The sequence below is a fragment of the Rattus rattus genome, chromosome 1 (assembly GCF_011064425.1).
Source record: "Rattus rattus isolate New Zealand chromosome 1, Rrattus_CSIRO_v1, whole genome shotgun sequence".
Classification (NCBI taxonomy): Eukaryota; Metazoa; Chordata; class Mammalia; order Rodentia; family Muridae; genus Rattus; species Rattus rattus.
This window is the reverse complement of record NC_046154.1, coordinates 192,525,393-192,550,141: the sequence shown is the minus strand read 5'-3', so window position 1 is coordinate 192,550,141 and position 24,749 is coordinate 192,525,393. Positions and strand designations below refer to the sequence as shown.

Below are 24,749 nucleotides of genomic sequence, written 5' to 3'. Positions count from 1 at the left end.
AATTTGGAGCCCAAGGTCAGTCCATGTATAGTCTTTGGGTAGTGGCTTAGTCCCTGGAAGCTCTGGTTGGTTGGCATTGTTGTTCATATGGGGTCTCGAGCCCCTTGAGCTCTTTCAGTCCTTTCTCTGATTCCTTCCACAGGGGTCCCATTCTCAGTTCAGTGGTTGCTGGCATTTGCTTACGTATTTGCTATATTCTGACTGTGTCTCTCAGGAGAGATAAACATCCAGTTCCTGTCAGCCTGCACCTCTTTGCTTCATCCATCTTATCTAGTTTGGTGGCTGTATATGTATGGGCCACATGTGGGGCAGGCTCTGAATGGGTGTTCCTTCAGTCTCTGTTCTAAACTTTGCCTCCCTATCCCCTCCTAAGTGTATTCTTGTTCCCCTTTTAAAGAAGGAGCAAAGCATCTGCATTTTGATCATCCGTCTTGAGTTTCATGTGTTCTGTGCAGCTAGGGTAATTCAGGCATTTGGGCTAATAGCCACTTATCAGTGAGTGCATACCATGTGTGTTTTTCTGTGATTGGGTTACCTCACTCAGGATTATATTTTCCAGTTCCATCCATTTGCTTATGAATTTCATAAAGTCATTGTTTTTGATAGCTGAATAGTATTCCATTGTGTAGATGTAATACATTTTCTGTATCCATTCCTCTGTTGAAGGGCATCTGGGTTCTTTCCAGCTTCTGGCTATTATAAATTAGGCTGCTATGAACATAGTGGAGCTTGTGTCTTTGTTATATGTTGGAGCATCTTTTGGGTATATGTGCAAGAGAGGTATAGCTGGGTCCTCAGGTAGTGCAATGTCCAATTTTCTGAGGAACCTCCAGACTGATTTCCAGAATGGTTGTATCAGTCTGCAATCCCACCAACAATGGAGTGTTCCTCTTTCTCCACATCCTCGCCAGCATCTGCTGTCGCTGGAGTTTTTGATCTTAGTTTTTGATTCTGACTGGTGTGAGGTGGAATTTCCCTTATGACTAAAGATGTTGAACATTTCTTTAGGTGCTTCTCAGTCATTCGATATTCCTCAGCTGTGAATTCTTTGTTTAGCTCTGAACTCCATTTTTAATAGGGTTATTTATCTCCCTGCAGTTTTTTAATCTACTTAAGAGGATAGTGGGGATATCAATAGGATTTATTACTATTTTAAAGTTCCTATTTCTATTCATTTTCTTATAGTCACTTTTAAAACTTTAGTCTGAATGTGTTAATTACCAGTTTTCCTTTATAAGTAAGATGTAGAAATAAGTATTCATATGTTTCTTAACATTTTGAGCTTTTTCTTGACATTTAACTTTAAAAAACTACATTACTAACCATGTATCAAGGCAAATACTCAATACAATTTCTTCAAGGTATTTTAATTTTTATAGAACCATGCTTTCTGAAGGTGACTTGATTTAATTTATTTTTCTTTACACTGTAATTGGTTTTTCTCCATATCTGCCAATAGTAATTTTCTTATTGTGCTAGTATTATTTGCTCAGTATTACACTGATGACAGGCACAATACAATTGGATCCTCATGTCATTTATCACAAATTTGCCTATTGATTAATTACAGGCCAGTATTATTTAAACAGCCTGTTAATCACAGAACAAGTGCAAAAGGAATATAGACCTACGTGGATAACTGAGACAGCTATCCTGATGGACCTTATAATGGGAGTTATCATTGTTTACCTGGTGAAACCTGAGCAGCCAATTCAAATACGTGTACTTAGTTTGGTAAACATTCTTAGTCAAAGCAAATGGATTGTACTTACAGGTGCAGATACAGGACCATTGTAAGGACTGTTGACCATAATAACGATTTCTTACACACTGTACCAAAACAGTACAAGGACCTCTACGATTGCTAAGAATAGTTCTTCAGCAACACAACTCTTCTTAACTTTTCATCTTGTAAATATGGCTTACAATTGATTGAGCATACATGATTTACTGTATGAAAATAATTCAAATCAGCCTCTCAATACAGTATAACATTTTTAACATCCCTCTCTTGACCAAATTAGATATGAATATTAAAACTCTTTAAAGGATATCTTAAAATAGGGCAAAGGAAAAAATAATAATACCTTTTGGCTCCCTGCTAATAACGGAGAAATTAAAAGCATGCACACATATTGCCAGGGTTGAATGAAAAGTGACCTCTAAAAAAATGACTCTAAATTCCAAATCTTATTTATAAGTATAGTCTTATTAGTAGTGAGGTCTTTTCTGAGATGATAGCATTAAAGTTCTCAAGATGACATAATCTTGACTTGGAAAGACCCTCACCCAGTGAAGAGCATTCTTACAAGGTAGAATAGAAGGCACAAGACAGGAATTGAATTGTGTAAAGGCAGAGACAGAGAGTGCAGTGACTACACTGAAGGGATATGGGCTTTGGTGCACAACAAAGCAGGACACATGGGATACTTTTACCCTTAAAATGTCCAGAAAGATCCAACCATTCTGTTTCAGACTTCAACCACCAAGCTTACGTGAAAAGCTTCATGTTGGTTATTATAGTACAACCCCTGGGAAACTTTTGCACATACCCTCAGCTTCTATCATTAAAACTTGCTATAAATTCAGCATGTTCTTACGTTTTTCTTTTATTTTGGTAGTATGCATAGTAGATATTCTCAATCAAACTTTTGACTTTATCTTCCTTAAAACGTTCTTGGGTGTGCAGAACAAAATAGAAAGGCTGTTTTTCATGTCACTCACATAGGTCAAACAGCTATTTAGAACTGCCAGCCGTCATATTATATTTCAAGTCTAGATTTAAAAAAAAAAAAACCACAAGAGCCCTCAAATAGTATAAAGAAAATAATCTATATAAATTTCTATAAAGCTAAATGGCAAATATTGGTTAGTGTTATTTAACTTTTAAGTATGAACACCCTTTTTCTCCCAAAATGTGCATCATTGGCACAGGGTGTCTTCACATGCTTATTGTTTCAAAAGGATGAAAAGCTGTAACTGGTCTAGGACAAGGACACTGATGAATACACATTTGCATTACAAATATTTCAGCTACTCCACAAAACAATGAACTTGTATGTTTTCCTCTATTATAGCATTCCAAAGCAAATTCTGCTTTTAAACATACTTTGCAGTATTTTTTTATATTGGATATTTTATTTATTTACATTTCAAATGCTATCCCCTTTCCTGGTTTCCTCTCCGGAAACCCCCTATGCTATCCCCATACCCCCTGCTTCTATGAAGGTGCTCCCCCACCCACCCACCCACCCACCCACCCCTGCCTCCTTACCCTGGCATTCCTCTACACTGGGCATCAAGCCTTCACAGGGCCAAGACCCTTTCCTCCCATTGATGCCCAGCAATGCCATGTTCTGCTACATATGTGGCTGGAGCGATGGCTCCCTCCATCTGTATTCTTTAGTTGGTGGTTTAGATGCTGGTCTCCTATTTTTTTGAAAGAATACAAATCATTTGGTTTGTTAACTACATACTTTATGACTATTTTTAATGAGTATAATTTATTAGATATAGTGAAATAAAGTACATGTCTTTGAATACATACATATGTGAGATTTAACAGACATTTGCAGATTTTTCAAAGTGTAAAGATAATGGGAAGGTTTAATATATGTATATATAAGAGATTTAATGCATATATATAAAATATACACATATATAAATATGTTTGTATGTGTCTGTAATACAACTTTAGTTTTAGCAGATAATTTCAGATTTAATATGTATAAGAATTATTTTGTAACTTCCAAAAGTACGCCACTTTATTGTGTACTACATATATCAGCTAATGTCTGAAAATTTTACATGGTAAAACACATGCACATACTATGGCACAGTTTTGTGCACACACACACACACACACACACACACACAAACACACACACAGAGGCATGGACAAATACTTGCCTTTGATTTTCCAAGGTAAGATTTGTTTTGGAAAAAAGACATTTCAGGTGAGGAAACAGACATTAGTCATTCCTTTTTCTTGGGATAGCTTTGTTGTTATGCCAAGAAATTAACTTACGACAGTCGGTTCTGCCCAGGCTGGAGAATCCTCTGGTTAACCTCAGTGGCATTGGCATGGATTAATGGTATAAAGAGAAACTGCATTTGTTCTGATCACTCCCCTTTACAGGGGCTGTACTTTGATGGAAATAATAGATCTGCATCATTTTCCAGCCTTTGTATTAATACAAAAGATAATGGTTACTGCTGTAAATTATTTCTAGGTAACAAATGCCATTTGGTGATGGGGAGCTGAATATATTGCTAAGGGTCTTCAAGATGCCCATACCTAGGTCATGATTTGAGCAGCAGTGCTTGTGTACTTGCTAATGTAATGGAAGCGGGCTTCTCATCATTCATCTACCATCTGAACAGTTAAGCTAGATTGCTGACCCCTAATTATTGTGATTCAGACAGCATCATTAATATTTTTGATATGTGTATACTTGGTATTAGCAAAAAACAGAGTTAGAGTGCCTTGGCCAGAAATGAGCGAAGAAGAATCCACACACTCACCTGGGATGGGCAAATGAGAGAAGGATTTGTGGATCCCAGGCTGATGATGCTCAGGAAACACGTTGTCTTGATTTTAACCCAAGTATCTATAAATAGGGCAATTTATCAGCCCCCTCACAATTGCAGCTGCAACGGTGTACATCTTAGATTTCAAATCAGGCTGTGTTCTTACACTATTCATATCAGCAGCCTGATGGTTCCTGTTTTGTGAGTCATCACAGATTTCTTATGTTTTCCACTTTTGTCATGGAGCCTTTGTGACCTGCAGTGGAAGAGAGTGATTCCACTGCATGACAAGAAGGTCCTAGGAGCACTAAATGTGACAATTCTGCCTTTGACCTTAGCTTTCCAGGGGATGAACTTAAGTTTCATGGAGGACAATCAGAATCTGAAAATGTTCTAATTACTTGTCCTTTACTATGCTGTCTTTTCATTTGTCCTTGACATCCTTGTCTGGGACACTGATGAGTACTTTGGCAGGCAGTTAAGGCCACTATAGTCTTTCTGCCTTTGCTATGATGCTTCTGTGTACACGTGTGTGTGTGTGTGTGTGTGTGTGTGTGTGTTTGTGTGTCTGTGTGTGTGTGTCTGTGTGTGTATGCATTATTCTATCAAAAGATTCTCTCTCTCTCTCTCTGTGTGTGTGTGTGTGTGTGTGTGTGTGTGTGTGTGTGTGTGCCTTACCCATCACATTTTATAAAATGGCCATGCATTTAGCTTTCATCGCCCTTCTCCCTGGTAGTAGGGAAAAAAATCCCTCCATTATATCTGGAACATAAACATTTCAAATAATTTCATATGCTTTATTTGAACTTAAAGTCCTTTACAAAGTAAAATTCTCTTCAATTTTTAAATCCTCTTAAAAGAAATGTAGTTATATCAAAATATGGTTAGTCTCTGAAGAGTTAACATCTCGCCACCAGCCACAGTTCCTTTTCTTTTGATCTAGGAAGAGAAGCTCATATACCACAGCAGATGTGCAGAATTAAAATCCCAAGAGTATCGAACTGAATCAGCTCAGAACATGTTCTGAACTTCTACCCACATTTGCTTTTATCACCAATAGCTTCCACACAATTGTTTTCTAGGTAGAGGGTCATTGAAGGGTGTTTTTGTATGGGTTTGTCTTTTTTCTGAGACTTTAGTATTCCTTTTGTTACACTTGGTCTTCACTAGAATTAAGCATAGCCTGTGCATAAGAGAGAACTTTCTAGGGCAGCGTCTTCCTAAATATGATGTGAAAGTGCTTTCCTAATGGACTTGCTACCTAATGCTCTTCACACTATCACTGGCTGCACATTTCATACAGGATTTTGTCCCTCTGCTGGGGCCATTATAGAAATGCTTAAATCTAGCACTCTTCTTGGATGTCGAAGCTATTATAGGAATTCCCGGGGTCATCATAATTGATTAACAAGTGCCAGAAACTTAGCTCTCTCATTATAAAAATGTGTTTTATGGGACTGACGTAAACTTGAATTTTTATAAAAATAAATTATTCAGTTTTGTTTTGATTGTTTAAAAGTACTTATGCCTGCGTTATACGTCCCATTAATCACTTAAGAAAGATAGGAACATTAGCTGATTATTACTTTCTTCTAAAACTTGAGGCTAGGGTTGTACCCATGCTGGTAAAATGCTTGCAGTGCAAGTGCAAGAAATCGAGTTGGAGCCTCAGCACTGAGGTACAAAACCAGACTGATAGTCAGTTCTTGTTATGTAGTGCTAGAGTCATGGATGAAGGAGATCCCACACAGTCTGACCTAGTTGGTGAGTACCAGTTCTCCAAAAGGAACAGTGAGGAAGGTTGTCATTTGGTCTACACATGTATGTATAGGGACACACACACACACACACACACACACACACACACACACACACACACCACAAAGACAAAACCACAAACATTAGAAGTAAAGGGTACTGCACTGTGCACACTACAGAGGTAAGGGCCATGTATGCACCGGGCAGTGTGCCTAGCATCGGATGGAGATCAACCCACTTCTCTGTTGCAACAGCCCTGTCAGGACTTAGTACTCCCATTTCCCAGATGAATGAACTGACAGGCACAAAGCCATAATTTCTTTCTAAATATCATTTAAGTTGTATTCAAGGAGGTGTTCTTGGGGGTCAGTCAGGAGGTCGAAGAATTGGGACAGAGTGGGAGAGAGAACAGACGCTCTACACAAGGTCAACCTGTGTAAAAACAGGTTGGTTTTTTCCCCCAGCTTGGTGTTTTAATTTCTAGTGGTCCTAGCAGACAAAAGGGAACAAACGCATTTTAAAGCACACAGTTTGGTGCATTGGCAATAAGGCCTCAACCAAAGCTGTTCATTCTTAGAGGAGATACCCAGTCTTTCAAATGAGTGAGCTCCATGGTCGTTAATTAAAATTAATTAAACGGTGGGCCCCACTCCTTATTGATGGCATGTGAAACTCCACTGAGAGGCAGTGCTGTTCTCATAGAGGCTCCTGTGAGCAATATTTCTCCTTGTCTTTGAAAATAATTAAACCCACATTTCAATGTTAATATGATCACTAATGAAAAGATTCTTGTACTAACAGAGCAAGAAGGGACTTTAGAACCTTGGACTTTAGCCCTGTCCAATTAGGATGAAAAACGAAGCTCAAAGCATTGACCTTGACTCACCCTGACCGGAAACAAACTGCTGGCCAAATTAGTTCTAGGGAAGCTACTTGAAAACAGATGAATATTTTTATTAATTATAAAATATATTTTAAAAGTAGTGTTTTTTTTTATCCAATCAATGTAATTTTTCTATGGAAGATGTTTTAAGTTTTAACAGTATATCATTAGTATCATGTATGAATATTCAATGGAAGTTTTATGTATGTGTTTTACTCTAATAATAACAAGCTTGTCTTTGCAAATGTAATTAAGTGTTTGATGATTTCCCACATAACAGCAAAACTATTTAATTACTAAACTTGAAGTCATAATTTAGCAAAAAGACTCCTACCTATGATACTTGGACCTTGAAGAACATTTTAATATTCTTCTCTTTATCCCTTCAGTCGTTTCCCCTATGAATAAATATATTGCATTATTTAATTAAAATTATATTAAATGTATTCCCTGACAATATCATACATAACACATTCTGATTAGTCTCATCCTCACACTTCTGTTCCCCACCCGTATAACACACGTTCCTCCCTCCAAAGCCTTTCCCATGCTCACCACTTATGTCTGCTCTGTTTCAAGGTCACTGAGTTGAACCAGGCAGCATGCGTGAAAAGGAGTTTTGTAACACTGGGGTCTTGTGGACTCACCAAGAGTACACTGTTGAAAACAGTAACTTCTACTCACCGGGGGCCAATAATTTGCCCAATAGAGGAAGGGTCCTATGAGTCTTTCTGAATATGATCTTTGGCGATTTTCTTGTTTATTTGTTTGGACATCTTCATTCCAATTAATTAGTTAAATAATCAGATTACTGTGATTCAACCTCAGTTCAGTACCTTTGTGTTCTGAATCTTTGTGTTCTCCCTAAATTATCTATAGGAATTTCTTAACTTCAAAAATGACTGTGTTAGGAGGTAAGGTATGGCCTTGGAGAATTAATTAGATCACAAAGCAGAGACCTCCCAGTGTAATCTTATTTAGAAAGAGCTCAGAGAGCTCTCTAGCCCCATTCTGCCAGAGCAAGATAAAGGAGAAAGCTTCATTCCCTGTCCTTGAGAAAGGATCTTACCTGAAATTAACATTATTACTGTGTTGAAGACAAACATCTGTCTTCGGATTTGTAAGAAAGATCTCTCTTTGTAATAAGCCCCCTGGTCTATAGTTACAGTGGCTCCAACATCCTAACCCTACCATCACTAGTTTTTTATTTTTTTTCTACTCCACTTTAAACAAAACACCTGGGAGAAATGCCCTTTTCTTTCTTTTACTTAATTTTAAACATCTACCTCCAAAGCATTTCATCTTCAAGCCCTTGCCTTTAGCGGGATAAAAAGTTAAATATGTCTCTGAAACTTGAAAATAAACGGTCCCGTACCGATATACTGGACCTCCATGCATTCAAAACTTACTACTCAGATGAACTGTCATAATCCTCCTTAAAATGAGAATGGAATGCAAAGCATAGTACAGTTACCCTAACTGGGGAGTCCTTTCTGCGCTGTTACCGCTCTAAGAGAGATAAAAGCATTTCGGTCGTTGTGGATAGCTTCTTTCCATCTTCCATGCCGGTGAGGGGGCAAGGCTCGCTCAGTGCCAGTGCTTGTGTATAACACGTAAAGAAGTCGAACACGGCTTTCCTTCCAGCCGATGAAACCCTATTAAAAGATTTACTTCCGAGGCAGCAGTTAAAATGAAATGACCATAGGGATATTCACATCTTCATAAACAATTTTCATGTTCACTAGGAAGGGGCCCTTGATCCCTGTAATCCTGATATGCAGTGTCTCACAGGACTCATTTGTACCATTCATAACTATGGGTTCTGTGGGTTTCTTAGCTAATGCTTTACAAACAAATGAGCTTTTTCATTTATTCCTAATGACTTTGGTTTATACAAAGAGATCTTAAACTGTCCCCAGAGCAATCATTTTGTGAAAATGTTATTAGAACATCTTTACAAATTTAGAAACAAAGGGGGGGGCTTTCATTAACCATGGAAGTCATTGGGAATTGAGGGCCCCTGGCATATCCAGTTCTTACCGATCGTTTTTATTTTCAGTAATGAGTAAAAATGATCTTGTGAACTATACATTGATTCTTTGTCTCATGAAGGGCTATGGAAGCAAGGAACTGATGAGGTGGAAGATTTGCTAGGAGAAAAAAATCAGCATTCTTGGGCCAATCAGCTCTGCCTTATTTCTTGGAGGAGACACACAATAACATCTCCTTGTGTCTTCTAATTGAGACAATCCCTTCCTGAGACTCGGGGATTTGTTCCCAAGACTGAAGATAATTTTTCATGCTTTAGATTATCTACTCAAATACTTGCGTGTTTCATTTTCTTCCTCATCAAGTTTGATGCATGTACTATGTACACAGGGACGGACAGCTTGCGACAGAACTGAGTGTAGACATACAGTCTTTTGCAAAGCAAATCCACGTGTTGCCGCACTATCTCGATCTTTTACAGCTGCGGATTTCCGTGTAGAACCTCCTCACATTCTATGTAGCTTTCCTTTCAAAGGGGAGCCTAGAACACTTAAGCTCTATTTCTTCAGCACATTGATCCTTGTATCTAAACTTTTATTGCTGGGTTTATTTTCAAGGTTTCTTTTCATTGTTCCGTGTGCGGTAATTTTGCTATACGGTAGATCCTTACATCACTGATAATTATGTCCTTTTCAGACAGAGGCCTGGTGGGGTGGGGGTGGGGAGTGGGGACATCTTCTTGGGGAATGGGAGTGGAGGATGGGAGCAGGGCATGGAATGGGAAACAATCTAAGGAGCGAGGCGGGGGTGGAGTGGGGTGGGGGGAAGGGCTTGAAGTCTGGACTGTAAAAAAGGATTAAAGAATAAAAATAAATTTTAAAAAAGGGCTGTGTTTCATGACAATGCTAGTAAGCATAATATTTTTGTTAGAAACTTAGTCTTGCTAACACCCTAACATCTTTCAGTATTTCTGAAAGATGATGGCATTCTAATCACTGCTTAAAATGTAAAATTCAAAAGGATATCCATGTCCAGATAAACTCTCAGAGAATTACATGTTGGTCATGCTGGCATGAAAAATCTCTCAGCAGTTAGGCTCAGGAACACACAATGGTGCCCTTTTAAAAGATGCACTGTTCGTGGTGTGATCTGCTTCACTAGTCTTGGAGTTCTGACTTAGCTGACAGAGATTAGCCACCTGAGAGGTCAGAGACAGCTTTGTACTGGAAGGCACAGAGGATCTTTTGTAACACAGACCACAGATGGTAGGGATTCCAACTCTTAACTTCCTTTTGGGAGAAGCATTAACCTGTCCACAACGCTCAGTCTCTCCAGATCTGCTCCCTATGAGAGCATCTGGCTTTCCAGATATGGACTCCTGATGAATCCGGTGTGATTAAGACACCTAGTGGAGAATGGAGACAGTGGGTTAGACACTTAGATGACACAGCTTCTCTCCAACTCAGCAGAGCATAAGCAGACAAAGCCACAGCTGTCTGAGAAGGAACTAGTTGGTAGAGGTCTTCCAGAATCCAGCTAGGCAGGTTTGTATAGGTCTTCTCTTGAACCAAGCTTCTCTCGCACTTGGAGAAATGGAGTGATGTGCAGAAATCCACACGGATAATAAAGGCAGAAAATGAAGAAACAAGAAGACACATCTAGAATCCCCTCCTAATAAAATAGATTTGGCTGTTTACTTGTTAATGCAAAAAGTGCTGTTGTAAGTATGTTCATTCAAGCTAAGATAAAATAAAAGGTAAGAATTTCAACAAAGACTAAAATAGTTAAAAGTACCAGCAGGGCATGGAAATGAACAGATGAACTAAAATCCACTTGCGGTTTCACCAGCATCTAGAAGCAAGCATAAGTGTCATCAAATCAATGACAGATCACTCCAAATTATTATTATAAAGGAGCAACCTCTATGAAAAAAGATTACTTGGTTTTCAGAACGCTATCAAGAAGGTGAACATGAACATTGCACAAATACATGAGCAAAAGACAGAGAAAAAAGATCAGAAAGCTGTCTGGAAGACACATGTAGGTCCAAGAAGTCTACAAATACAAGATACAATGATTCCCAAGAAATTTACACAAGGATACATTGTAACCATTGGTGTCACTCATCTCTGAGATGACAGGGTTGAGGACACACACACACACACACACACATAGTTTGTAAGTAGCCCTTAGCAGTCCAGAGTCCTTTCTGCTATAAAAAGTAGTTGATGACACAGATGTGATGCAGACAAAATTAATAATTCAGACACAGATTAAAAAAAGAATAGCTCAGAACATGCCATTCCACAAAATGCTATATTTTTTGTCCTCTGATGCCTCCTTAGAAAGTCTGTAAGATGTGGTCATGGTCAGAGCATGTTGTCATTTCTGTAGCTTAACTGATATAACCAGTACTTTTTTTCTAGGTGATAAATGAAGCAGCCTTGGCTATTGGTTGTAGAATTCACGGAATTTCTAGGGAGTATAATTTAATGTCTATGCCTTTTTTCTCTTTTTTTTTGTACTTTTATACATGGAATTCTTTTTCTATTGATTATTTTATTTATTTATAAGTAAATGCTATCCCCTTTCCTGGTTTCCCCTCCACAAACTCTCTATCCCATCCCCTCTCCCTGCTGTTTCTATGAGGAATTCTTAACATGGATGCTGTTTATGTAGCTGGGGAAAGTCATTGGGCTTTGCGCTCATCTTCTCTGATTTGTCAGGTTAAGCGATTTCTGTTGGAAAGTGAACCGTTAGCAGTGTATCTGAGATTTGATGAGATTGTGGTTTCAGTAGCAATGCTAGACTTTCTCAGGTTTGCTCTCATAGTTCTCTATGTTGGCTAAGGTCATACAGGAGTACAGTGTTGGCTTCTCTACACCATAGCATTTTTAGGGGAAGACGCAGCCTTTTTTATAAGTGCCAATTTATTTGACAATACCTGTGTGGTCTTAGATTATGGCTCTCAAGAGCGCATCTTTTCTCTAAAACATACTAGCACTTATCTCATTAGTGAATTTCAGTACACAGTGTGGCAAGCTGGTCATAAACAGAACTGGAAGATATCTGTGTCACCAACTCTTGACAAGGGAAGACTCTTGTTGATAGTTTTGATGCGGGATGCAGGATGAGGAAAAGATGAAGAGTAGATGAGAATAAAGTCCAATGAGTTAGGGTTTCCATAACTACATAACCAGCATCCTTACAAGATATGTATAAAAGTACAAAAAATAGAGAAAAAATTAAACATAGATGTTAAACTGTACTCCCTTCACAGAGAGTTGTGAAGCTCTCTGATGCTGTGGGACTGTATCTCTCTCCTCCTTTACCCCTTCCTCTGCCTTATAACAGATGAATAAATGTTTGCCTGCTAACACCGCTGAGGGAAATGGTTGCTACTCTGCATCAGGTCTTCTTGGCCACTGAGAATGAGTCTGGGTTTCTCAGACTTGCTTCTGCTTCCCATACTAGTTAAAAAAAAGTTCTAGATCTTTAAAAAAACGTTGTTCCTTCATGCGACTTAGAGAGGGCAAGCTGTACAGTCTCATTCAAATTATTAATGGGAAATGGAACTAATAGACTAATGAATATTGCAAAAGAGAGATACACACTTTTCAACTTTTAAAAAAGTCTTTTGAATATTTCTCAATACAAATATTTTTAAAGAGCCCAGAAATGTGGTAGAGTGTGGAGTACCACTGTGCGAAAGTTGAGTTACAAATTTATAATTCATGAATTGCCAAGCTTGACTAAATTCATGCAAATTTTTCTCACTCTAAATTTTATTTTGGAGCCATAGCAATAGTTTGCTCTTCTTTTGTCATAACTATATAAACATAGAGGAAAAGTTCTTTGTTAGTTGTGTCTTATAGCTTATCATTAAATTTATGATCCTCTGTATTTTTAATGTTTGAAGAAATTACTTATAGATAATAATATAATAAAAAATTAAGGGTGGCTAGCTAGTTCAATTGGTTAGAATGTAGAAATCACAACACCAAGGTCATGGATTTAATCCCCTCTACTGGCTCAATGAAAGTCTCTCCGGGCTGGATAGATAGCTCAGTAGTTAAATGTACTTACTGTGATTTGACTTTGATTCAATTTCAGAAAAACAGCTCAGCTTACACGACCTGTAATTCTAGTTCCAGGTAATCTGATACCATCTTCTAACCTCTCCAGGCTCTTGCACAAACTGGATCCAGACTTACACATTACTTTTCTTAATTGAATTTTTTAAATCAATTTAAAATAAAACAAATGTCTTTTATTCAAATAAACTTGTCATTCTCTATATTGTTTTCATTCCCTGAGTGTATATATTATGAAAGCACTGTTTCTGATAGGAATTATATTAATACCATTGAAAATATAAAGGATTTTATTTTGGGTTCCACGACAATGCCTGTTTTTAGTGCATTTAGCGATTTTATGAATATAAACAAAAGATAAATTCAAAAGTTTTTGGAATAAAAGACATTATTTTCTAGTCACTATTATGTTTGAAAATTATTGCTGTATACTATTATGATCTTTTAGGAGAAATACAATTGGCAAATCATATTTTTAATAGCTGGCTCTAGGAAAGCAACATCATTGTTCTTTATTTTCAAACCATAAAGCTTTTGATTAACAGAAAACCACCATGGGTTGCTTCTCTAGAATACCACTGAATGTTAGAGACATCGTCTACTGCACAGGAGTGTCCCTGCTGGATGAGGATGTCTGGGAATTCATCTGGATGAAATTCCACTCCACCACTGCAGTATCTGAGAAAAAGATATTGCTGGAGGCTCTAACTTGCAGTGATGACAGGAATTTATTAAGTAGGTGAGTCCATTAAATTACCCAAGTTATTTTTGTAACGAACATATCATCGACAGTCAAACTGCTCCAGAGTTATTTTGTTTTCTTGAATATATGGTCCTGGGAAATTGGTTAACATAAAACAAAACTTTCTGAAGATAAGGAGACCTACCTATATGGTGACACAACTAAAGTAACTTGACTTGAAAGATAACACTGTTTATGACTATCTTTTTATTAAGTTTTATACGTGTGTAAGAAAATATTTCATTATAAAAACAAACATTTAGTATGAAGAATATGAGAGCAGAGTTGTGTCAACAAGTAAGATTTGTGATCTTTTCCATCCCACAGATATTCTTGGAGTTTAATTAATATACATTCATGAAAAATGCTATGAATTTAATTTCTATTTTCTAAACAGAAATTATTCTGTAATTGCTCACTGGGAAAGTTTTAACTAATGTATTTTTGAAGAACAACACTAAATTGTAATTTTTTTTAAAAAATTAAGATTATAAAGTGTTTAAGTTTTCAGACTAAATATTTGCCCACACTTTTATTCTCATAGGCTTCTCAATCTGTCTCTGAATTCTGAGGTGGTGTTGGACCAAGATGCAATTGATGTAATAATCCACGTAGCCAGAAATCCACATGGCCGAGACCTTGCCTGGAAGTTTTTCAGAGACAAATGGAAAATACTAAATACCAGGTAGAGATAATAATCTATTCACGTCCAAATGAAGGAATGAATGCCAACATTTGAGTTACAGACACACGGAGGATTTGTTAGGGCTATGAACCAAATGAAAAATTTAGACGGTAAAATATTTAGCCAAGATGCTTGTTGCCCTTCCTTGAAATTCACAATTTTAAACAGTTTTCTACCATCCCTCATGGAATAAAGACTGATCATCTTAATTAATGGGAAATCATGGAGAGAGTAAGACATGTTTAACCAGGCAACATTGCTTGGAAATTCATCAAAGTGCAGAAAGTCAAAGTCCTTCCATAAAACTTATACATTCTTCATATGTTATTTAAAAACCCACAAATCACATATCAATGCTATTCCAAAAGGAAACTCTACTCTTGTAGAATTGTTTTAAATACTCTTTAAATGCAAACATCATCAAACACCTAAATACGATAGTGACACAGACAAGACACATTTATCACTTAAATCATTGTATTATTCCAGCTGCCATGGAACTAATTCCCAGGATATCTTGCTTCGTGGTGAGAATTCTTCAGCTTTAGTTTTAGAAAATATTTCATTAAACATTTAAATATATTATAATAAATGCTAATTTATGTCTCCGATAATCTCTGTGGTATTTTAAATTAAACCTATTATGGAGCATGTAAATTCTGCATGTTACTCTTCAACATAAATTTTCCAAGATAGCAGACATAACATTTGGTCTTTTAAAAGCAGATATAAAATCTATTGTGTGTTTTTTTTCACTCCTTTACCAGTTATCTTTGCATACCAAGTTCATTAGAATGAGTGTGTCACAGTTACAATAATTTCTTACCTGCATCTAGTTTACTGTCAGAAACGACTGATGTAGCTACAAGGTATGTTGACGTTGTCATGGTTTTAAGACAATGCTAGCAAACTTAGAACTTGAGCGCTCTTGTGTTTGTAATGAGTCATGTAACTGGCAGTAAGGTGAAGCTAATACATGGGGGTATTCTGGTTTAAAGGATTTCAAAAAGCACAGACCAGCCACTTCATTAGTTTTATAGATCGGAGCCCAATCAAAGTCATATGTAGACATATATAATTTTTTATTTGATATTTTATGTATTTACATTTCAAATGTTTTCTCCTTTATATCAATTATTTCCTCTTACCCTCAGCATGCTGATTTTGTCTGTGAGGACCTATGGCTACCATTCAAAGGAGAGAGGCTGAGAATTTGGTCTACAAATACAGTAGAGTTTATTTTCACAAGGCGGAGTGCTACTATCGGTTCCTATTTTTCTATCAGTTCTTAACTGTCAGGGACATGGGAAGGGCTGCTGGGATACAATATTCTCACTTTACGGTTCCTTCTCCTTTTAGTTACGTGCTCCCATGGCTGCTGTTGCTTTCAGAAGAATTTCTCTAACCCACCCTTTTCATCTGATGCCGGCATGTAATAGAGCAGCAATTCCCACTGGGGTCTCCCATTGGAGTACACCTAAAAGCTAAACCTATAATTTGCTTGTCTCTTCTTCCTTAGTAAGAAAGTCTTTCCTTTCTTTCCTCAGATAACTATTCACCAATTGCTCAAGCCACACAACTGAAAGTCTATACATCTTTCTCCCTTTCACCGTATAGAATAATAGATCCAAGATCCTCTTAAATGTCCTAAATGGTTCTTGTAGGTTTCCTTGCTATTCCTACTACCATTTCTTTAGCACATCTGTTTCTTTTCCTTTTTTCCAGTAGTCTCATAGTAGTCTTTGCTCTTTCTGCCTCTGTGCACACACCGACTGCTGCATAGATGCTCATGTAACGTTTTTCATTATCATCAGAACCTTCTAAAAGGCATTGATAAGTCTCCTCTATAAAGTCCCCCATAATTCTATGCCACACTTGCATAGAAAGCTTCATGATGTATATTTTGTTTACCTCTTAACATTCTTTTCCTAGCTCAGCCTTGCAGTATATGTGTCCTCTGATGCAAATTAATTAAAATTCTCTCCCCTTACCATGTGGTTTCATACTTCTCTGCCTTGGTTTACGTCAGATTTCTGCTTGGTGTTTCTCAGGACAACACTGTATTCAGTTTAGATGCATCTCCTAAAATACAGAGTTGTTGACCCATTCTCAGTTCTGTGCATCATTTCATCAGTAGTAGATCTAGTTACATTGCAGGGGAATTATCCCTTTGTCTAGGCTTCAGCTGTATAAAACCAAAGGTAGAAATTATGCTTTATTCATCCCTGTCTGGGAGTTTAAATGAAAACAATTGGACCACCGGAGAATGGAGTGGTTTGGTGCGTAAATGCGTCGTGCGTGCGTGCGTGCGTGCGTCTTGTCGGTGTGTGTTGTTGTTGTTGTTGTTGTTGTTGTTGTTGTTTGATTTTGTTTTTGTGCTCTTTCGTTTGTTTTTTTTCTATTATGGAGAGCCACTTTTCTGAGCACATGCCATTTCCTTGTATTATTATTGAAGTGACTGTTTGATTGCTTACCTCTCTGAGAGCACGATCATGGAGTCATAGCCAGTCCTCGACTCACTAAGTGGATCACTCTATCCTCACACCTGCTATATTCTCCTTGTCCCTGGCTCCTGAATGCTCAGATTGCAAGTTTGTGCCACAGTACCTTGTAGTTTGTAATATCACATTTCCATCTATTTGCTTTGACTAAGATGCCTTTTTTGTTCATCATGATAGTCCTCCCATTTGATTCCCTCATTTAGATGACAAAACGAAGTTCATCATCAGCTAAAGTACTAAAGATCTCACAAGTTGAGGAAGTGAAAGAAAGCATTGAGTAAATATGGTTGGGCCCATGTTCTCAAAACCTCAGTCTTATTATTGGATATTTTGGTTCTAAGAGTATAAAAACTATAATAAATGTCAGAGTAGTATAGGAGTAGATTTAACCGAAAACTTTCATGCATGGAGATACATTGTCCATGGATAAAAAGTCAAGGAACTGTGTCCATACTGTAAAAATTAAGTAATATAGCAAGTAGATATAAATAGCTACATATTTTAATAACTATATGAGCTACTGATACTCACTTTGTGAACTTTGCCTTGGTTTCTACAACTTAATTAGAATCCCAGTATTTATTATGACTAGGCAGAACTCAGAACCTGTGTGATATGCTGGTCTTGCCTGAGCTGCTCTTGCTTTTTCTTTTCATTTCTTGGTAGATGATTCCCTTGCAGTGATCAAGATTTCTGTACACTAGAACATAGAGAACTGTCCCTTTCTTGGGTCTTGGCTTGCAAACAGAACAGCAATACCTTAATCTAATTCTAGGAGCCTGGAATTTTGACAAGCTCACTGAGAGACAGACCCCTTTGTAGCACTGTGTAGCAGTCAGCTGGATCTGATAGCACCCTGTGGCAAGAAAGGCTTCTTTGCATTCTCACTTCTGAAAAGATGGACCAGTACTACCTTGAGAGGTGGTGATCACTGACTGCTCTGGCAAACGCGACCCTTGGGAAAGATTCCAAAAGCCATTATAAAAAGATTGCTTAAATGACTACCTCGGTAGACATTAAGACGTTTTCTTTTATTTTTGTAGGTATGGAGAAGCATTATTTATGAATTCCAAACTTATCAGTGGAGTTACAGAATTTCTTAATACAGAAGGCGAACTTAAAGAGGTAAAAAAATCTTGTTACAGTTTTTCTTATATAAACGTATAAATTACAGATTGACTTTGTTGCATTAGATATATATTAGTTCCTTTTACACCACTACTCATATGCATATCCCCCAAACACACATGTTTTAACATACTTATATATACACACATGCATGTACACACACACACACACACACACACACACACACACACACACACACACACAAATTTCCTTAACCAGTAACCTGCAAAGAAATTTCTACCACGTTAAGTGCTGAATGCCTCTGAGCAATGCGGAAGACTGAGAAAGTGTTCAAATGTAATGAATTTCATAGTGTGGGACCAGTCATTCCAGAGAGCTTCAAACTGACATCTTCTCAAGTTATTCTGTGAACTCAGTCTATATACCACCTACCAACAGCTGTGCTAATGACTACATGTGCAAAAGAGACTGTGCTTGACTCTGAGGTACACGGTAAAAAGCCACATTGCTTATATAGACAGAGTAGCCTGCTGAAGATTGTTCTGCCTATTAAATGGAATAGAAATCATAGTCGTAGGAAGGAGCACAGATGATAACACACATCAAAAGTGATAGTTTTCCTAAGCTAGATAGCTTGGCTCTATCACAAGTTAATTTTATTAATGAAAATAAGCTTGACTTTTTAGTGAACTTGTGTCCAGGTTTCAGAAAATCTCTTTTCCTTCCCCCATTTTGTCCCTCAATGTGTGAGTTATCTAGGTGACTCTTTTCCCGTCACTAGCTCCTGTCTGTACTGGAGAGGTCAATCAAACAGGAAAGAAATAACAAAATACTCTCGTACTTAATTATGATCATTGATTCTGCTTTTCCCTCCTTTGCTTTCCACAGTGCACAGCTAATCTTTAGCCCAGATAGGCTGGAACCTATGACCCACAGACGTTCTCACTGAGGGGCAATTGGTTTCAAGTACTGGACTTGGCACCCCATCCCACTGTCTAGTATTTCCCAGTTTCCTGAGAGCATCTCCATTCACTCTGCTTGGATTTGTCACAGGGATACCGTGCTGAGATAAGGCTCTGATTCCAGTGACTGGAAACTCAGTCTTTGCCCCTGCTAAGTGTGTCCTCAACCCGGAAGTTTTAGCTTTGCCATCCTGCAATGTTTTTGTTACTTTCTTAGTTTTTACGAAAGAAGCTAAAAGAAGAGAACTTTTATGTGCCCACAAGAAGCAGGAGGCACGTGTCATTTATTATTGCTTTTATTATTTCTACCTTTTAAAATGAGTGCTTTAAATATCATGACTTAATATTTTGTGATCAAAACAAAGTGTTGATTTAGCCACACCCTACACAAGCACTGATATGAGCATCGAAGTGGAGTCCCTCCCTGCTTTCTCTCACCTTCCCCCCTCTTTTCCTTGTCTACCACTCACTGATATACTCACTGTTTGCCAATATAAAGGCCATAAAACTCTTGTCTTTAGTTAAAATCAGTGAAAATGTTCTTTGCGGTGGGGGAGGAGGTACTGGGGATAGCCACTAGAAAGTTGCGGATGTCAGGGATCCAAGGGGTTCCTAGGACCCAACAGGAAGGACTTTAGCGAAAATACCTAACAAAGGGGAAAGAGAACCTGTAGAGACCATATCCAGCAGATAGGGATGCCCCCAGTTGGGGTGGTCCACCCTCTTACCTCAAAAATATTAATTCAGAATTCCTTCTGTCAAAAGAAAATGCAGGGACAAAGTGTGGAGCAGAAACTGAAGGAAAGGCCATCCAGAGACTACCCCACCTAGGGATCCAATCCATCTGCAAACACCAAACCCAGACACTATTGCTGATGCCAAGAGGTGCTTACTGACAGGAACCTGGTATAGCTGTCCCATGAGAGGCTCTGCCAGAGCAGGACCAATACCAATGCAGATGTACAGAGCCAAACATTGGACTGAGTGCGGGGGCCCCGATGGGGAAGTTAGGGCAATGACTGTAGGAGCTGAAGGGATTTGCAACCTCATAGGATGAACATCAATATCAACCAACCAGACATCCCAGAAATCCCAGGGACTAAACCACCAACGAAAGAGTACACAGGGGATACCCATGACTCCAGCTGGATATGTAATAAAGGATGGCCTTAGCTGGCATGACTGAGAGGGGAGCCCCTTTGTCCTGTGGAGACTTGATGACCCAGGATAGGGGAATGCTAGGCCACTGAGGCAGGAGTGGGTGTGTGTGGGAGGGGATAGGAGGCTTGTGGAGGGGAAACTGGGAAGAGGGATAACATTTGAAATGTAAATAAACGAAACAACCAATTAAAAATTAAATTAAAAAATATTCACTTGCAAACCATCTGGTTTTATCCACTTCACTTACATATTTAATTTTTATCTTTTAATTAATTGCCATTCAGATTTTCCAAGCTACCCTGATCAGGAAGTTTGTGATTTTCAAAATGAGACTAAACTTTGGCTTTTACTCCATTATCACCAACTTAGCAATGCAGGGTCTTGGTGGAATGAGCAATGAGCTGTTTTGAAATGGGCTTGCTTTCCTTCTAGTTTAGCAGTTCTGCCCAAGCCTTTCTGTACTCTCACCATCTCACCATCTTCTGCTGAAGTAGGGACTGTTATTTTTAAGTAGGAAAGGGTTTAATTTGTGTTGCCAATATCCTCTTCCTGAAGCAGAAACCGTTAAGCAAGGTCAATGCCTTCCCTTTGAGGTTGCAACTTATTACTGCTAAGTTTGTAGATCCAAAGGGAATCTGCACCTCTGTGAATTATAAACCTAATTTTAATTTTTTAAATGTATAATTACATGATTTGTCTATGTCCATATGTGGGTATAGGCATGCGAGTTCAGATGCACTCAAGAGGCCAGAAAGGGAGTCACAGGCTGTTAATGCTGACCAGGGAAGGTTTATGGGAACCTGTTTTAGGCCACAGCAAGAAAAATATTCTCTCGATACCTGAGCCATCTCTCCAGTCCCCTGAAAAAAAATAATTTAACATTTTAATTACTGGTCTCAGATTCAGTGAGATTAAGTAGAGAAACATATTCTGTTTCAAAGTTCCTTTCCTCAAACTGTTCTAGCGCCTAAGACTGGAGTTTACTTTTAATTGCAATTTGACCGATATTCCTTCACGAGGCAATACATCCTTTCCTTAATTTTAAATTAGCAGACGCACAACCCCATGAAGCCCCAGAGACCTTTGTCATGTTCCACTCAATGTCTACTGAGCACTTTTCTCACGTGCTGGGTTCATCTGTGAACCTAACCCACAAAACTGTTGTAGAAGAATATGCCACCTCACCACCACCCAGACTCGGTTTACTACTTTAAAGGAAAGTCCTTTACCTCACAATAGATCAATAGCTAATTCTATTCAGCTCTAAAGTTATCAATACTATGTTAGGTTTTGGGATTTACTTTTAAAGCATGCTATGTTGTCAGAGTCTAGGATAATAATGATACATTGGAATAAATGGAAGGATATATAAGATATTTCTCAATATTAAACATTAAATACTAAATTAAATATTAAATATTAAATTTAAAAGATAGATTAGTAAACACACTTAGAAATTCCATGCTAAGAAAATCACACTGCACAAGCAACCCTGCTATTTTACTAAATTTTATTTTACAAAAGTGTCTAATCTTGTTCATAATAAAAATATCATAGATAAATTAAGATCAAACCTAATGGTGGCAGAAAACCTTGCACAGAGTCTGAGAACTAAGTGGGTTAGAATGCTAAGAGCCTTTGATTTTGCTGAGACCACAGAGGCAAGGGATCTCTGCCACACACCTCAGGCCCCTCAGGGACCTGCGCGAAGGATCTGCAAATGCATTTTCCATAAGCAGTGCTGAGAAGCACAGACCACAAGACCAGTTTATGGCAACTATGGAAACCGCTGCAGATGTGCTCTGATGAATAAACCCTCTTCCAATGCGTGAGTCAGCTCACGATCGCTGAGCTCACAAGGAAAGAATTTAGTGTACCTCAATCATCATTTGAGAAATGAAACTCTGGAGATCCGCCAGCTATGTCGTCTTACATGATAATCTGACTTTCTTTCATGGTATCTGTAATAGATCATGGGTAAGCCCACGGCTTGGGTTTTTCTTCATGTGTTCAGCTATGGCACAGGGAAACTTAGGGCATCTTTTCCTGAATGAAAGTTTCCAAAGGACCATTGATCATTACCTGGCATGCTCAATGAATGCCTAGAAGCAAGTGTGTGTATTTTCATTGACATGCAATATGTAACAAAATATACTATGATAACATGTTCTATAATAAATCACATAATTCAAAATTAGGTAAAACACATTTTTGCTGCAAAATGGTTATAGACTAAATCTATCTGAATCTATGTGAATGAAAATGTATCTTTGTATTAATAAATTTTAACCTGTAACCCAAATCTATTCTGTGCATGTATATGTATACAGGTCTTGCATATAGTATATATTTGTATAGAGCAGTATCTAAAATGTTGGAAATGTGCAAAAAATGCCCTCAAATTATTCTTTCTTCTTCATATATACATATATATATAATTTTAGTCAAATATATTAATTTTAGGACCATAAAATAATTCTCGCTTATGCCTTAGATATTTTATGGTTGCTTTAAAATACAGTGACTTTGATGTCTGTTTTAGTTGGGGTTTCTACTGCTGTGATGAAACCCTGTGACCAAAAAGTAAGTTAGGAAGGAAAGGGTTTATTTGGCTTACAGTCCCACGTTGCTGTTCATGGAAAGAAGTCAGGACATGAAACAGGGCAGAAACCTGGAGGCATGAGCTGATGCAGAAGCCTTGGAGGGTGCTCCTTACTGGCTTGCTTAGCCTGCTTTCTTATAGAACCTAGGACCGCAGAGCAGAATGGAACCACCACGACCCCCATGAATCACTAATTGATAAGATGACTTACAACCCGATCTTGGGAGGTATTTTCTCAATTGAGGTTCCCTCTAGTTTGTGTGCTGACGAAAGGCCAGCCAGCACAGTATCCTCTCAAGGATGTAGTTCTGTCATCTGCTTTTCCTTTGCCAACGTTGCCAGATGATAAACCTTCATAAAGCCCATCAGTATCAAGTAATCAAATGATATCATCATAAACAAACCAAGTTATCCATGAACTAAAGTCCAAACTGATTCGGAGAAGTAGAATGAGCCGCATTTTCAACACCTGCATACTTTGTTCTTCCTGCCTGGATCTCATCTTGAGGTCCTGAATTTCCTTCCTGGCAGAGCCTCCTTGGGGCACCCACTTTGTGAGGGATCACACGGCACACTAATTACACCACAGAGTGTCGCTTTGCTGTGAGTTGATTTTTCACGTTTGTCTGTTAGCACTGTAATTGTTGGTTGCTTGCCAGTTTCTTAAGGTATACAGAGCAAAAAGCGAAGGGGCTAGTGGTTAATCTCGAAGCAGTTCCCTTCTCCAGTCTTCTCAGAATACATGAACTCTCGAAAGAAAAACATGACAAAGCACTTAAAAATTTTAGTTTCAGGGCTCAAATTCTCTGACTAAATGAAACATTATTTTGTCTTTATCCTAAATAATCCAATATTTCTAAATATCCAGTGTCCTTCCTTCTACAATATTTCTAAATCTAACTATCAGGTTGTTTTTTAGTTCATTAATCACTCATTTCTCATAGCACCAACACTATGTTCTACCATTATTTTGGCAATCCCTTAACACTGAAGATTGTTTGACTTACAATATTCCTTCTTTTTAGAACATGACTAACTCTTTTCTCTATTCAAATAGGAAAATGACCCTTTAGTGTTACAGTCAGTTGTGAAGACCCTTTGCTATGATGAATGTGACCTGTAATTGGACCTGGTCATTGAAGTCACACCACCAACCTATTTTGAATAGATACATTTTCTACTTTTTTTGTCTGCTCTGCTCTGTGTATCTTGAGTCCTGGAACTCTGGTCAGGGACAGCAAAAGGACAAAGACATTCACAGTGAAGCTGGGATCTGAAGGGATTCTCCATCACAATCACCACCTGGAATCACATCAGAGTTATTACCAAATGGGGAGAGGTCATTTGGTCTCAGTAGAAGTTCTCATTCCACACTGGAGTGGTCTCAGGTCGTTAACATCCAGGAGGAGGCTACTACAGTCCCTCCTGTAGCATACACCAATTAATTTTCATAAACACTCATACTCACCCTCCCAGGAAAGCCTTTCTCCATACCTCTTGAGCCTGGCTCACATGGGTAATGGCTTGGTCAACTTACCATGGGCCTATTAGTCTTGTGAATCTGTGTCTATATCAAAATACACTTTCCCTCAGGGCCTCAGGATTTGTCTATTCTCTACCACTGCCTATTAATGAACAATTTTGAAGTAATTGAAACTGTATTGCCCACACTGATTTTTCCCTTACACATTTCAGAGTAAGTCACATCACACTGTAGACAAAACTTATCTTTTAAATGTGGTCTTTTCTTTTT

The 24,749-nt window shown here is 38.1% G+C and overlaps 1 protein-coding gene across 1 annotated transcript in view; it reads left to right on the top strand.

Annotated features, from left to right (window-relative positions):
• Nucleotides 1-24,749, top strand: part of Trhde (thyrotropin releasing hormone degrading enzyme) — a 403,812-nt gene that overhangs the window by 376,960 nt on the left and 2,103 nt on the right. The window contains exons 16-18 of the mRNA XM_032912469.1: nucleotides 13,826-13,993; nucleotides 14,541-14,681; nucleotides 18,226-18,307. Of these exons, the coding sequence (XP_032768360.1) occupies nucleotides 13,826-13,993; nucleotides 14,541-14,681; nucleotides 18,226-18,307 (391 nt within the window). The remainder of the gene's footprint in view (nucleotides 1-13,825; nucleotides 13,994-14,540; nucleotides 14,682-18,225; nucleotides 18,308-24,749) is intronic.